General features: G+C 37.6%; 1 protein-coding gene across 1 annotated transcript; it reads left to right on the forward strand.

Annotated features, from left to right (window-relative positions):
* The first annotated feature begins 512 nt into the window (after nt 1–512).
* On the forward strand, nt 513–10,314 carry SIFa (SIFamide). The gene is made up of 4 exons (XM_067148660.2): nt 513–541; nt 7,498–7,645; nt 9,622–9,717; nt 10,147–10,314. The coding sequence occupies exons 2-3, from the start codon at nt 7,516–7,518 to the stop codon at nt 9,711–9,713; spliced, it is 222 nt and encodes a 73-aa protein (XP_067004761.2). The 5' UTR covers nt 513–541; nt 7,498–7,515; the 3' UTR covers nt 9,714–9,717; nt 10,147–10,314.
* Nucleotides 10,315–15,327: the final 5,013 nt, after the last annotated feature.

The following is a 15,327-nucleotide window of genomic DNA, read 5'->3' on the forward strand; positions in this document are numbered from 1 at the left end:
TATTTGAAGCGAGGTTCGTGCATACTTAACCGTGATTAATAAGACGTTTTCTTGTGTGTAAAGCCATCAGGTTTAAGTTATACCCTGTGAATTATTTCTAGAACTGTAAACTCTTAGAAAGAAGGAGCTAGACAATATTCGCTTATATTTATGAAACTCTTCTAGGTGCATCTAATAGTAAGTGAATAATTTGTCACACATAATTAAGGGTTTTTATTTAATTTAGTTGAAGTGAAATGAAAATTAATAATACGTTTTATATGGATTTATCCCTCAGGTCTACTGGGGATGTGAGGCGACTGCCCGCCCAGCGCGGAGTTTTTCCCGAGTGGCGAGCGAGACAGCGAGATTCACAAAATGGACTGGCGTAATTGAATCTACCAGCGAGTAAGATAGTTTCATTACCATCACATCAGCATCAGAGACCCCCGCACTTTCCCTCCTCGGCAATGACCACGGCTCCAGCGATATATAAACCCTGGCCAACCCCTGGTCAGTCACACTTCAGCGTTCTCTGCACAGCATCCACCACCACACCAAGGTAAGACGACTACAACTTGCTATCACTTCGAGGATCTCTTACAACATTCTCTAAGATATTCAATATCAGGTTTTTAGAAACAAATTTCAACTAGAATAATATTTTGGCTCTATCATTTCATAAAATGTTCGAAAAGTATATTTAATCTTCTCTCGTAAAAAAATTCTTAAAATTTCAACAAATCTTTTAACTAAGACATCAGAGTTCTTCTACAAACAATCCTTGCAGTTTGGAGTTTACGTGTATCATTATTGTTATCAAGGATTAAAATTAAGAGATAACACACCGCATAGGTGTTACGTGAGATTTCGAACTTTGTGGTACATCTCTCACTTCATCTATTTTTACTAGCTTCTTTTCGCGACAGTCTGATATTTGTTTACTTACGGAAGATGTTACGGAAATGTAGCTGTACAACACTTTCTTTGCTAAACATTTTTCTTCAGTTCTTGGAATGAATTTAGAAATGATACCTGAAGTGTCTTTCTTGAATTTGGGAAAGAGCACAAAATATGCGATGAAGTAAATTGGCGAATCTTGTCCGCGTTTGTAGTAAAAGAACAATTTATGACATACGAATTTCTAGTTAAATCTTGTCATAATTCAGTATTTTGTTCATAGATTTGTGTTTTCCTTCTCTTTATGAAACATGTTTGATATACTTCAAAGTAATATAATATTTATAAAATGTAATTATTATTTTCGTCCGTTGCAATGTAGAATATTGTTTGTGATCATCACAGTATTTCAATAGTACAAATGTGGTTTACGAAGATATAGTACACAATACCGATGGCAAAAGTAGTTTAAGACTGACACTATGGTGAAGATTTAATATTTCCAGACTTTCAGTTCTTGTCAGTTAGGAAGCGTCGACATAGAGAAATTGGCTCTCTATTAATTCAATAAAATAGCCAATATTATTGAAAATGACATTCGTTTCTTTTTCAGTTTTACAGCATAATGACAACGTGGTCATCGACACCGTGTACTTTCTAGTGATGCTTTTTGATTTTTTGTGCTAATCTGTACTGTGTGTACAGTGTGCCTTGATGGCACGTTCTATAAAATATATAGATACTTCATAGATATGTATTCTTAGCCCTTCGCAGTGGTCTAGGGATTAACATACTAGCTACTCGCCCAGTTATTCTAGTTTCAGTTTCTGAATTAGTTAGAAATTTGAAATTGATTTGGTTTCCGGAATATAACTGATAAGAGAAGTGGGTTAAAATCTCACTGTCCGTGGTTTCGTAACGTCTGGGGAAACGGTACCTAATACACGGACTAATGTGCCGTTTTCTTCTCGGTCCTAACTTCAAGAAAATCCAAATACATGCACTAGTATAGACAACAACGCTAAATAGTGAATTCGTGCTATCGCACCTACAATAGTCAGGGACTCTTACATCAAGTAGTAGCAACAGATTCTTATCTTAATAAGACTTGAACAAAATCAAGCAAACATCTTCGGGAAGCTATTGTTTCGCATATGCAACAAACAACGCAAACGTACTTGAAGCTGTTTAGACCACTATATCAAGTATGGATCTATTACAGAAACACATAATTCGAGGCTAAGTAGATATAAAGATATAAAGAGCCTTTTACACGGTCAGTTCAGTTTCCATTGCAGTTGAACTGATGTAGTTTGATGAAACAGGCATCATTTTTTAGTTTGCATGAACAGTCAAATTGTTCCTATAAACAGGCGTATCCGTTCAAGTTTTCTTCTTGCCATAGAACGATCTAGAAACTGCCACCGTATCAGACATCATTTATTAAATCTACCTCAGTTTTCGATGTAGTGTTAGTTTTTATAACAGTGAAAAGAGATCAGGCTCACAAAAACACTGTGATAGAAATACCACAAAGAAATCTGTGTAGTCTAAAATAAACAGTTTGAGATCAGCGTGTGGTGATATGGTGGTCCATATATTGCTGTCCCTTTTAAATTTATTTATTAATGTAGAGACTAACAGCAACAGTTCTAGATAACTATTTTCCTCTACTCGAAGGTAGTTTTAACAATCATTTGATTCGAAATGAGGCTCTATCAATGAATTTACGAATGAGATACAGTAAACCTGTATTCGTTTATATCAATTTTTACTCCACTTTGACTTTCTTCTCTTCGGCTTGTCTAGTGAAAAAAGTAACAGCAACTGCTAATAACGTATCGTCGTCCATATATGCACAACCGTGAAATAAGAACTGCCATGAATCGCGTAACCACAAGAAAAGCATCAGTCCAACTGTTCATTTAAAGGAAATTGAACTGATGATTCAACTGACAATGTAAAAGTTCCTTAAAACTGAACAGGGACTGATTCAAACCTATGAAGTAAGGGCTGACCGGTATTAACGTCCTTGTTGACTCCATCCACGTCATGGTGATCGCGGACTTTGGCTGTCAAATGCTCGTAGAACAGAAATTAGTGGAAAAACTTGTATCCATGGATGTAATTTGAAAGTATTTAAGAATTCAAATGAAGACACGAAACAATGAAAGGAGCAACTGGTTTAGGCAGTGCGTGTCTCAGTCTTATTATCTGGAGCAAATCCCTGCAGGCGCCGCGTTCTGTCACATTCACGTGGAGGTCAGTGCTACTGATACTAAGTGACCTCTTGTATGCTGGGTCACTTTTTGTTGCCGTACCTTTGTTTCCTGAATTCACGAGACATGCAAGTATCAGCAGCTCAGACCTTGGAGCGTTAGTGTACCAATAATTCTTCACGACCCCCCGTTAAACGTGAGTAAATAGACGTAGATGGCACCTCACCTTCATATGTTTAAAGAGATACGTCACAGGAAGTGATCGTAGAATATAAACTTGTACTCTAAAATATTACTATAAAGATTTATAATAGAATATGGACGTCATTTCAATCATACATTCAACTGTACATCCTTAGTTGTCACTACCTTCTCCAAAAGAATCCACGGTTCTCAGCGAATACAAGTGAAATTTTCGAAATTGGAAAGTCACGCTTTTGTGTTGATTTTTCTGTATAGATCTGTGCTATGACATACACTGTATAACCACACACTCAATCGAAGCTCCTCATACTTGCTTTCTTGTCTACCTCGGTGTAAATTTTGTATTCCATTGCCTCTGGATATCCAATTCATGCTTTAATCTTCTTGAGATTTTGTATTACTTTTAGACAACGCCAAGACTGTTTCATACTGAGCTTGTCTTGGGTGCATTAAAGAGAAGAAAATTAAATATTAGGATGGAAATTGAGAATTCATTCCTTGGATCCAAAAACATTCAATTTCCCCTTCAAATCGTGATACGCGTTTCACGAAAACTACGACTACATTACGTGATATATATGTACGAAAAGCCAACTATTGCAAAGAAATCTCTTCTCATTGCTCATAAAGATGCCTCCTATCTGTTTAGTATCGTTATTAAAACTGTTCATCTTCATACAAAAGAGCCCTACGGAACAGACCAAATCCCAGTTCTAATAGTACATTGACATTGTGAGACTTCGGGTTCGCTCCCCACTTGTGGCAAAAATGATTGCTGTGGTATCCTCTCTCGTGAGGAGCTTTGACAATCTGTCCGATGTAATGGAAGATGAGGAATCTGGAGGGAATAGTTTAGCTACTCTCAATTTCAGAGACACTACAATATCTCAGATTGTGAGTCAGGTCTCATTCTCAGCCAAGTAACTAACTCGTTCCTAAATTTTAAAGAGCCAAGAGCAACCGGAACAGTGTCATTCAGAGATGTTATTATTCATGTTATATGCTTCAAAAATTTCACATTTAGAAAGTAATATGTAAATACTTTCTACTTTTTGGACCTCTACATATTTAGGCTATATCTTCGTTGTCTCACAAATATGTACAATTCAAACATTTTAGTTTCACTTGGGTATCTGCGCTTAAGTTCTGGAAAATGAATACAAGTTAAGAATTTTCTATCTCAAATTTTGAGAAGGGTTAGAATAGCGTGTTATTGACCTGCAAAGGACTACTGAGGGAAAACCTGTGTTAATATTTCATTGTCGATAATTATAGAAGTGGTTTTATATTAATGCCACATTTAACTTGATGTGAATCAATAAAGATGTAAAATATTTCTAATTGATGCATGGAATATACTAGTATAACGTTACTAGAGTTAGACGTCAGCTAGGGTATCCGGAACTAAGGTTTGTCTTGTTTAACCCTCCAGCGAGTAAAGAAGAGTGGTCAAAGATTAACGTTAAGAATTAAAAGGCACGACTTCATTCTACTGGATCTGTTCCACTAAACTGATGTGAGAGGTTGTGCGTGGTTGCTTAGCTACCACAGATGGGCTCCTTCAAACCCACACTCGTCAGCTGTTCGAGCACAATCAATAGACCAACTATTATTGTCTCTCTGAGCCGTGTAAACACAACACTTCTTGGTGTGGGATGACTGCGTCAATTTCACCCACATGGGCTGCAGAAAATTCAGAATATTACTATTCACTAAGAAAGAAAATAGCCTAATTCTAGTACTCGTCGTATTTGGATAGTGGTTTGGGCTTTAAAGTACATTTACTGGGACTGCTTTATTAATTCATTTCTTCAAAAGTAACCAGGTTACTCATTTATGCGGTATTTACAGTATCTATTGAGCCGAGTCCACTGAAATACAGTGTCTTCAACCTGCAGTAGAGTACCGAGAAGAGACCTGGGTTGATATCTCACTCTCAATCATCCTAGAATAATGTCTCGAGAACAATACTCCCATTTCCTTAATGGATGTTTCGGTCTCACGCACATTATTCATATCAATATTTTTAACGGCAATTTTCAGTTATACTGCAGATATGCTAAGATACTCTTCTTTTAAATTTCATATCTTAAGATAAAACCTTTACCATCAGAGTAAGCAATGTTAACTGTCTTTTGAAATTTGATACATATGTTAGAAATGGGAGAAAATGTTTCAAGAACTTCACCCCCTAATTGCCATCATTCAAACCGTGAATTTATATTTGTTATGTGAGATTTTCGAACCTCTAAGTCTCTTCATTGTGATGACGATTACAAGCACATTTTTGCATTCCTTCAATTATGATGATTAGGTTCAAAATCACTAAGACGAAAACCTAGCTTACTCACTAATGTGCTAAGTTAGTATATAACAGATCTTGGGATTGGTCTTTGACAAGCAATCCCGTGATTACTCTTTCTTACGAAGAGAAGAGGGAGGGAACTTATCTATTTAGTCGTCATACTTTTGTACTGAACGAAAAGCAATATGCTGTCACAAAATGCAACAAACTGACAAGACGGCACTACGAGAATGAAGAGGTTTAACTGTACATATTACGGACGTACGATATGCTGGTTCCTGCCTTATTCAAACAAAGCACCACTTCTCTTGAAAGGGAGGAAATTAAATCACACATTAACGGATGTGTGTTAAGAGTCAAAGACAAACTCCAAAACTGCACAGAACGTTGTCATGGTAACAAGAAGCAAAAACGACCTGTAAATTCTCCCATGCAAAATAAACTTAATTCATAAAAGTAAAGTTCATTCAAATAAAATGCAAATTTTAGGACTTCGAAGTATTTGTTCTTCAAGATCACACATGTTAAAAATATTCTATTAATTGTGATTATTCTTTCTTTAGATAATAAGTTTAAATATTAATATTTCAGAGAATCGTTACTGTTTTGTTTGATATATTTTATTATGATTCAACATTTAAATTATTAATTGGCGAAAATTTCTTGATACTGTACCTGATATTTTATAATACTTCACTCCTTCATACAATATTTATGAAACTTTCTTCATGTAGAACGAGTATTTTTTGCTAGGGGCTTTACGTCGCACCGACACAGATAGGTCTTATGGCGACGATGGGATAGGAAAGGCCTAGGAGGTGGAAGGAAGCGGCCGTGGCCTTAATTAAGGTACAGCCCCAGCATTTGCCTGGTGTGAAAATGGGAAACAACGGAAAACCATCTCCAGGGCTGCCGATAGTGGGATTCGAACCTACTATCTCCCGGATGCAAGCTCATAGAACAAGTATATCAACACAGTTAGTTGGTAGTTTACGGAAGACCACCCAGTGTTCTTTATTGTTAATAATATATTATAGTGTTGTTGTTGTTGGCAGTAAGTCCATGTATTTAAGGCGTGTGTACTTCTCTTCGCAGCCACAAACAATACCGGATTTAGTTTTGGAAGATACTACAGGATAGCCTATTTTAAATCTTTCTATTACAGCTATTACAAGAATCCCACGAAATTATGCACTCAGGTTGGCAATAGCAGCCAAGGAAACAAGATGATTCGAAACCTCTGTTTGCTACCAATTCTAGTCCAAACAATGTTTCAATCACTGATACGCAAAAGCACACTTGTAGATTTACGTGACTATCAATATTGTGATCTTACCTTCGGGAGTTCTAGGTGAAATATGAACCACACGAATGTGACATTGAATTTCAAAGTTTCCGCGTACACTGGCAGCGATTTCGATCTCTATCGCTTTAGACAGAAGCCAGCGACAATGTGACAACGTCATACAGCTGTTATGCCTACTAGCCTACACTTTTGAGTACATTCGTGTTATTTTACTATTGTAACTAAGAGAATTTAGCTCTAAATTTATAAGCTCGCATTCATTAAACAAATGTAAAGGCGAGTAGAAATATATTGGTTAATACATGCACATCACTACAAATATCAGTGCAAAAAATTCTCCAAACTCGATCTGGATGCACTGCTAACGACAAGAGTTCTGCCAGAGTATTGAGCGGGAACAATATCGGTGGAAGAATTCACTTGAATTGTTTTCGGGTGTACAGTTCATAGTTGCTTTATTAAAGGATATTTGATGTTTTTGTCTATTGATATTTTGAGTTGTTCTAGCAAGTTAACATCCTTGGTTGTGAAGGTATTAGGAAGTATTAATTTAACACTGAAGATTGTGACAATGTCTGTTACAGCCACCACTCAACTCCAAGATGCAGGCCAGCAGTGTAGTTCTCTACGCCTTCCTTCTTGCCGTTCTCTTCATGTCCCAGGTCTCCTGCGCCACCTACCGCAAGCCCCCCTTCAACGGCAGCATCTTCGGCAAGCGTGGTAATGCCGTAGGTAAGACGCTGACTCTCAAGTCTTTGAACAGAACTATTGCTTATAGATCTTAGGAATAAGGAATAAGGAATAAGATTCTTACCGGGAGAGAACAACGTAGCCTAGAGTTTAGTTTCTCGCTTCTTAAACTGGGAGAATTTTCTGGGGGATGACTTTCCTCAATTTCTCCCCCGCCAGCACTCACTTGGAAAATATACCTAAAGCTTTTAGATCCGGAAGGAACAATATCAGTGTAAAAACTGGTCAAGTTGAACAATATTCTTGGATAGTTCTTGAATGTACAGTTCATAGTTGCCTTATCAGCTTACATATTGAAGGGTCTGGCCATAAAATTGAACTAAAATCCGCATGTAGTGCAGAGTCTGTGTAAATAGGAGTGTCTGGTTAAACCATATGAAGCTAGGAAAGGAATAAAACTCTAGTACAAGTTAGACAGGTAATTAAAATATTTTCTCACGTTTAAGTACATAGGGATCATGTTCAATGTGTATCTAACTCCCGTTAATGAAGAGGTCCATTATTTCATAGCACGAAGTGTTAAAAGAAATTCCACGACGAAAACTTGACTGTTCTGAAAGGTGGTTTTAGGAAAGAAAAGTATGATCGTCGTAGTGGGAAGAGGGTGCAAGAGTGAGGTACAAAAAGTGATGTACAAAAAGTATGTGTATTTAACTAGAAGAGAATGGAATATTCTACTCACAGTTTTGAAAATTTAACCTTCTAGCAAATGTTTCTGCGTATCTCTGTTAAACTAAAATAGTATTTCAAGACCTAATTCCCAATAACGAATAACCTCTTTCAATTTCACTACGTCTACGATCATTCCAGGATATTATTTTGTTCTGAGATAAGTAGTATTACAATGTGCATAACCAGAACATCATCTTGAAACAAGCAATATCCTATTAGTTTCATATATTAAGAACATTTGGGAGATGAAAATGAAATGAAATGGCGTATGGCTTTTAGTGCCGGGAGTGTCCGAGGACATGTTCGGCTCGCCAAGTGCAGGTCTTTTGATTTGACACCCGTAGATGAAATGATGACGAAGACGACACATACACCCAGTCATCGTGCCAGCGAAATTAATCAATGATGGCTAAAATTCTCGACCCTACCGGGAATCGAACCCGGGACCCCTGTGGCCAAAGGCCAGTACGCTAACCATTTAGCCATGGAGCTCGACATTTGGGAGATAAATGTTCATCTATAAGTACTTCCCGTCACATTCTAAATCAATAGATTTCTTTAATAATGATATGAAAACATTCCTAAAGAACACTAGAATATTGTTCTAAAATATTCAGTGCCGGGCTGAGTGGCTCAGACGGTTAGGGCGCTGGCCTTCTAACCCCAACTTGGCAGGTTCGATCCTGGCTCAGTCCGATGGTATTTGAAGGTGCTCAAATACGACAGCCCCGTATCGGTAGATTTACTGGCACGTAAAAAGAACTCCTGCGGGACTAAATTCTGGCACCTCGGCGTCTCCGAAGACCTTAAAAAGTAGTTAGTGGGACGTAAAGCAAATAACATTATTATTATTAAAATATTCAGTGCGATAAAAGCATAATCTTAGAATATTCTACATGATAAGAATTCCTCAATGTTATATTTTTCAATCATGAGTTGTATTTATTTAGACTTCAAGTGTTTGAATTTTCAAAAGATGTTACTAAAGACATTTATGCCATATATTACCGCAATATTTAAAATTCAACCAATATTTCATTAAACTTATTTTATTTAGATGCAATGACTCTACTCAACACAAAATACTAAATTATTCTGTAAATTAAGATACTCGTCGCTTTGCAAATTGTTAGAAGGAAGTAAACTCTCATTTTAACGAAATGCTACACTGAATTTAAGATATCCATCTTTCCTTTTGGGAAGTCGTTATTTTAGAAAGCATTAAACCCTGTTAGGGTGAGAGGTCGTTCCATCTCTCAGTGACTGTGCGTGTTTTCCTGTTCCAGAGTACGACAACGCGGGCAAGGCCCTCTCTGCCATGTGCGAAATCGCTTCTGAGGCATGCTCCGCTTGGTTTCCTCAGCCTGAAAACAACTGAACGAGTAAGTTACACCTACCTTAAACTGTGGTCTACTAAGATAACTATTTAATGTTTTGAAGACTTTAATTTAAACTCACTCAAAATTGCTCATAGACCGATGAAAATGAATACAACTTTTCAAAAGTCGTGAAGTTCTCGAATATGTACTGTATTTGAAATCGTGGCCTCACGTGTATTGAAACATTCTTAAATTTGAAAAATATGTGTTGAAAATACGTATAAATATTGAGGAAGATGTTCGACAACCTTGTATTCAATTTTATGAGGTCTTTCTTTTTCATTGAATTCAGTTTCCCAATATCTCTTCTCTATGACGTTACCCTTTATTGTTGCTTTTAATTTTCTTAGATCTCATGCCACTTAATGAAAATATACACTTATACATATAACTTTGAGTCTTATATTAAAAACTTTCTTTCTCTGCTTTCAGATTTCATCTTCTGAGTGCATCAAGAAGACTACACCTATACATGTATATTTTTAATGTATGTTTAAATAGACCGCTAGCAAGCAGCCTCGCTATAATGATGTGTCATTGTAGTAAACTGTGACTCACTGATCTGAAAACAATTTTTCTAAATTTAAGTGTATCGTCCAAATGAAATAAATAAAGTATAAGAAAAAATAACTCTCTTTGTTATTCAGACTTAATATAGTATACCTCATCCACATCACCTAAAAGTTATGAATTACAGCCGCATATTCCCTTCAGATCCTTAAAGCCGTTCTTCTATTTTACAGACTTGATAGTATCCTTTCCCTTAGTAACATTTATATTTCTCTACTGGATTCTGATTATCAGAGATCGTCAAGTCTTAGAGTGAATTATTGCGCAATTCCTGACGAAAATGAAGTTCATTTTCTGAGTACCGGTATCATAAAAAAATAACTTTACAAATTATGTTTTCTGTGAACATTATTCAGGAAAAAAACATCCTGGAAATGTGTGCGTATGTGTAATTTAGGGTTTACAACATTTTTGGTACGAATGTCAGCTGAAAAATCACCAGATTTCGTAAACCAAAATACAGCATTCTTTATTTGTAGTACCACATACGTACATAAATAAATAAATACATACATACAATTTTATTGGAGATTGTCACGCAATTATGAACAAACTAAGCACGTTTGCTACATATATCCTCCTGTATCAATTTGGTCATGTCTGCTTCAACGCCTCTTAACTATAAATCATTACCAACAGAACCACATTACAGTTTCTCCTATCCTTGTCTCGCTCTCGTGTCGTCCGTGGCTAAGTCCTTTAGAGGAGGATGTTGCCCTCTTAAAACAATAACAATAATAACCTCATCCTCCTCCACCACCACCAACTCCAATCCTGCAGTCTCCTAGGTAACCTACCATCCTATTAGTAGCTAACCCACTGTATTGTGCCTTAAAACAACAAACCCATCATCACAATTCTTTCTTCCCCTCGAAGACATTTCATACGAACAGATTCACTTGACTCCACTCATCGTGAATCTCTTCACTACGAATACCTTCCTGGAAAATTCCCAGACCGTTTTAATACCGGAGTTAATGCCATTACTTTCAGGTCTCTTACTTACATCCTACGAATAACACATCCGAAGTCCTCTCAAATTTCACTCCCGGGTATTGAGATATACAAAGATAATATGATTTTTCAAACACACTTCCTTAGCATATCAACAGCTTGATTGTATTTCCTTCACTTCATTCTGTAACAAACACAATTTAGTGACCTGAAGTGGGCATCCCCTCCAATTTCGTATTTCCTAATCTTACATTGAATTTCATTTTAGCCTTTAAACTTGGGTTCAACTTCAGATGCTGTCTTTTCCATCAATATTATTTTATCATTTACAGTCGTATTCGATGTCCGTAGATTTGTACTAACTTCAGTATACACTTTTGTATTTACATTCAATTTCCTTTGGTAGCTATTACATCAATTTTATTTTATACTTTCATTCAGTTTCTCTATGTCCTCTGTACATCAGTACCTTCTTCTTCTTATTCTTAATCTGTTTAGCCTCCAGGGTTAGTTTCTCCCTCGGACTCAGCGAGGGATGCCACTTCTACTGCCTCAAGGGCAGTGTTCTGGAGGGTGAGACATTTTGTCGGGGATACAACTGGGGAGAATGACTAGTACCTCGCCCAGGCTGCCTCACCGGCTATGCTGAACAGGGGTCTTGTTGGGGGATAGGAAGATTGGAAGGGATAGACAAGGAAGCGGCGTGGCCTTAAGTTAGGTACATCAGTACCATGTAGCTTTTATACTTGCATGCAGATTCCATATCATTATACTTCTATCCTTTAGGTGTAGTAGTAGTAGTGTCCGCCTCTGTGGTGTAGTGGTTAGTGTGATTAGCTGCCACCCCCAGAGGCCCGGGTTCGATTCTAGGCTCTGCCACAAAATTTGAAAAAGTGGTACGAGGACTGGAACGGGGTCCACTCAGCCTCGGGAGGTCAACTGAGGTGGGTAGAGGTGCGTTCGATTCCCACCTCAGTCATCCTTGAAGTGGTTTTCCGTGGTTTCCCACTTCTCCTCCAGGCAAATGCCGGGATGGTTCCTAACTTAAGGCCACGGCCGCTTCCTTCCCTCTTCCTTGTCTATCCCTTCCAATCTTCCCATTCCCCACCAAGGCCCCTGTTCAGCATAGCAGGTGAGGCCGCCTGGACAAGGTACTGGTCATCCTCGCCAGTTGTATCCCCCCGACCCAGAGTTTGAAGCTCCAGGACACTGCCCTTGAGGCGGTAGAGGTGGCATCCCTCGCTGCGTACGAGGGAAAATCCAACCCTGGAGGGTAAACAGATTAAGAAGAAGTAGTAGTAGTAGTAGTAGTAGTAGTAGTAGTAGTAGTAGTAGTAGTTGTTGTTGTTTTATTTCTTGCTTTTTGGTATTGAACATTTTTCAGTTACCCTATTAACCTAGTATACAACGACTATTTATAGAATGATGAAATACCGAATATACCCATTATCACAAAAATTTCTATTGCCTTTACGTCGCACCGACACAGATAGGTCTTATGGCGACGATGGGACCGGAAAGGGCTAGGACTGGGAAGGAAGCGGCCGTGGCCTTAATTAAGGTACAGCCCCAGCATTTTCCTGGTGTGAAAATGAGAAACCATGGAAAACTATCTTCAGGACTGCCGACAATGGGGTTCGACCCCACTGTCTCCCGAATGCTGGATACTGGCCGCACTTCAACAACTGCAGCCATCGAGCTCCGTCACAAAAAAATCGTTCTGTACAACTTCATAATAGACTGTTGTGCCTTTCAGCGTTAAGTCTGCAAGCTTTAGTGAATTTACTAATCGCGACCACAATCCTCTGTTTGTAAGTAGCTCTGTGGCCTCGTTTAGTTCCATACCTCTATGGTTAAATAATTAGAAGATGGGTATAACCATCGTAGTCTTGGTCTCCCTCGACTTCTCTTACCCTCCGTGACAAAGTTCACTATTCTCCCAGATAAGCTTACCTACTCCATTCGCTTCATACGACTCCAACATCAAAGCCATATCAAACGAATATCTTCATCCAATTCATTCCTCATTTAGCCCTTATTAAGGGTTGCCATAATTTTAAAGCCCAAAACCAGGGCATTGTCACCGAGCGAGTTGGCCAATATGGTTCTCCGTGGTTTCCCATTTTCACACAGGGCATCTGAAGTTTGATTAAGGCCACTGCAACTATCTTTACCATCGTCACCGGAAACTTTCGACTTGTTCGTGTGAAATTAAACTACTAACAAAAAAAGGGAGGGGAGGCATTGTCGCAGTTTAATAGCAAAAACCAAGACATTATTTAACTATTAGTACGTCTGATATAAAAAAAGCATTTATCATTAAAAAAGTAACGTTACTATTCAAAATATTATTTCGAATACAACGCGGTCGTGAAAATTCAATATCGATGTACTAGATCTAATACCACGTATCTGAGAATGCACTTCCCATCCATTATTCTCTTTAAAACCGGTCACGATTCCCAGCCACATATCCATACGCAGTCCATCAGAACAATTTTCGTTGAGTTAATTGTCCTGTGCTGATGGGTATAGGAAAATGAACCTTAAATACATCATACTCTAGGAGCGGGTAAATATGTCATGCATACATACATTTCTGCAGTACGATACAGTAAGGTTCATTTTCCTTTACACGCCAGCATAGGAAAATGAATTCAACAAAGTTTGTTCTGATGGACTGCATATCTATATCTGGCTGGGAGGCGTGACCAGTCTTAAGGGACATAATGGATAGGAAGAGCCTTGTCGCATTCGCGGATTTGGCATAGGAGCGAAGAAAAAACAACTTTCATACGAGTTTTTCAATAATTTAATCTGCCGAATCGAGACTACGCATGTAATTGAAAGGCATTTATATTCTCGACTAAGAGTAAGACTTATACCCAGTAATTACCGCATGCCCATCCCTAATGTTCTACTTCAAAATCAAGCTTTGCCCTTTTGCAAGAGCGTGAAAAATCTGGGAGTAATCATGGATCATCACCGCTCGTGGACGGATCAGTCCATATCTGTGGGTAGACGAGTTTTTGCCATGTTGCGCACTGTAAACAATTTCAAACTTACCTTACCGTTCGGTTCAAAGAAGAAACTAGTCGAAACCCTTGTTCTTCCAAAATTCTATTATTATGACGTAGTTTACAAAGATGCGAAAGCCGAACTTCGAGATAAACTACAACATGCACAGAATGCCTGTATAACATTTATAATTTGAAATTTTCAAACCATGTTACCCAGTCTTAGGTCGAACTCGGATGGCTACGTCTTGAAGACACATTCAAGCTGCGTACCATGAGTTCATTGCATCGAATCCTTACATTACAGTCCCCAACATACCTGTGTGAACGATTTCATAGCTTTTCTGAACACCATGATATAAAAAGCATTTATCATTAAAAAAGTAACGTTACTGTTCAAAATATTATCTAACGCTGAACTCGACATTGCTGGCTATTCGTAAGCATAAATCTTCAACCTACAACAATTCTTTCACTGTTGTGGACAGCCGTGAATGGAACTTCCTTCAGCAGGAGGTCAGAGGGATATCGATCCACGGAAGATTTAAAGGTAGGTGCTCAAAATATTTCCATGAGACGATCTCGTAATGCGACAGTTTTCTTCTTCTTTTCCTCCTCCTCGTGGTCCTTCTTCTTATTATTATTATAATATCATTCCTCAATTGTGTTAGAGTGTACTCAGCTGTAGTTACCTACATTGTTATCCTTATCCCGATCCCCTTTTTGTAATGTCCTTCGCTCATAGTAATAACTCTAAAACTGTAAGATTCGTCAGTGTGAGAAATTTTTGGAACTGGACGAATTAATTTTAATTAATAGTAGGTTTATCTATATTATTAATGTCATTATTATTATTATCATTATGATTATTGTTATTGTAATTCGCTGTACAGGTATGTTAATTTCTTCGTAGGTATTATATTATTATACTTAGGAATAAAATGTTCATTTATATTGTGTATTATAATATATATATATTTTATGTATAGTAGTATAGTAATTTGTTTCAGTGTTTTTCCTTTGTAATATTTTAATGTTTTTATTTTATGTTATTTATGTATTTTACTGGTTA

This window comes from Anabrus simplex, chromosome 5, assembly GCF_040414725.1.
Source record: "Anabrus simplex isolate iqAnaSimp1 chromosome 5, ASM4041472v1, whole genome shotgun sequence".
NCBI lineage: Eukaryota > Metazoa > Arthropoda > Insecta > Orthoptera > Tettigoniidae > Anabrus > Anabrus simplex.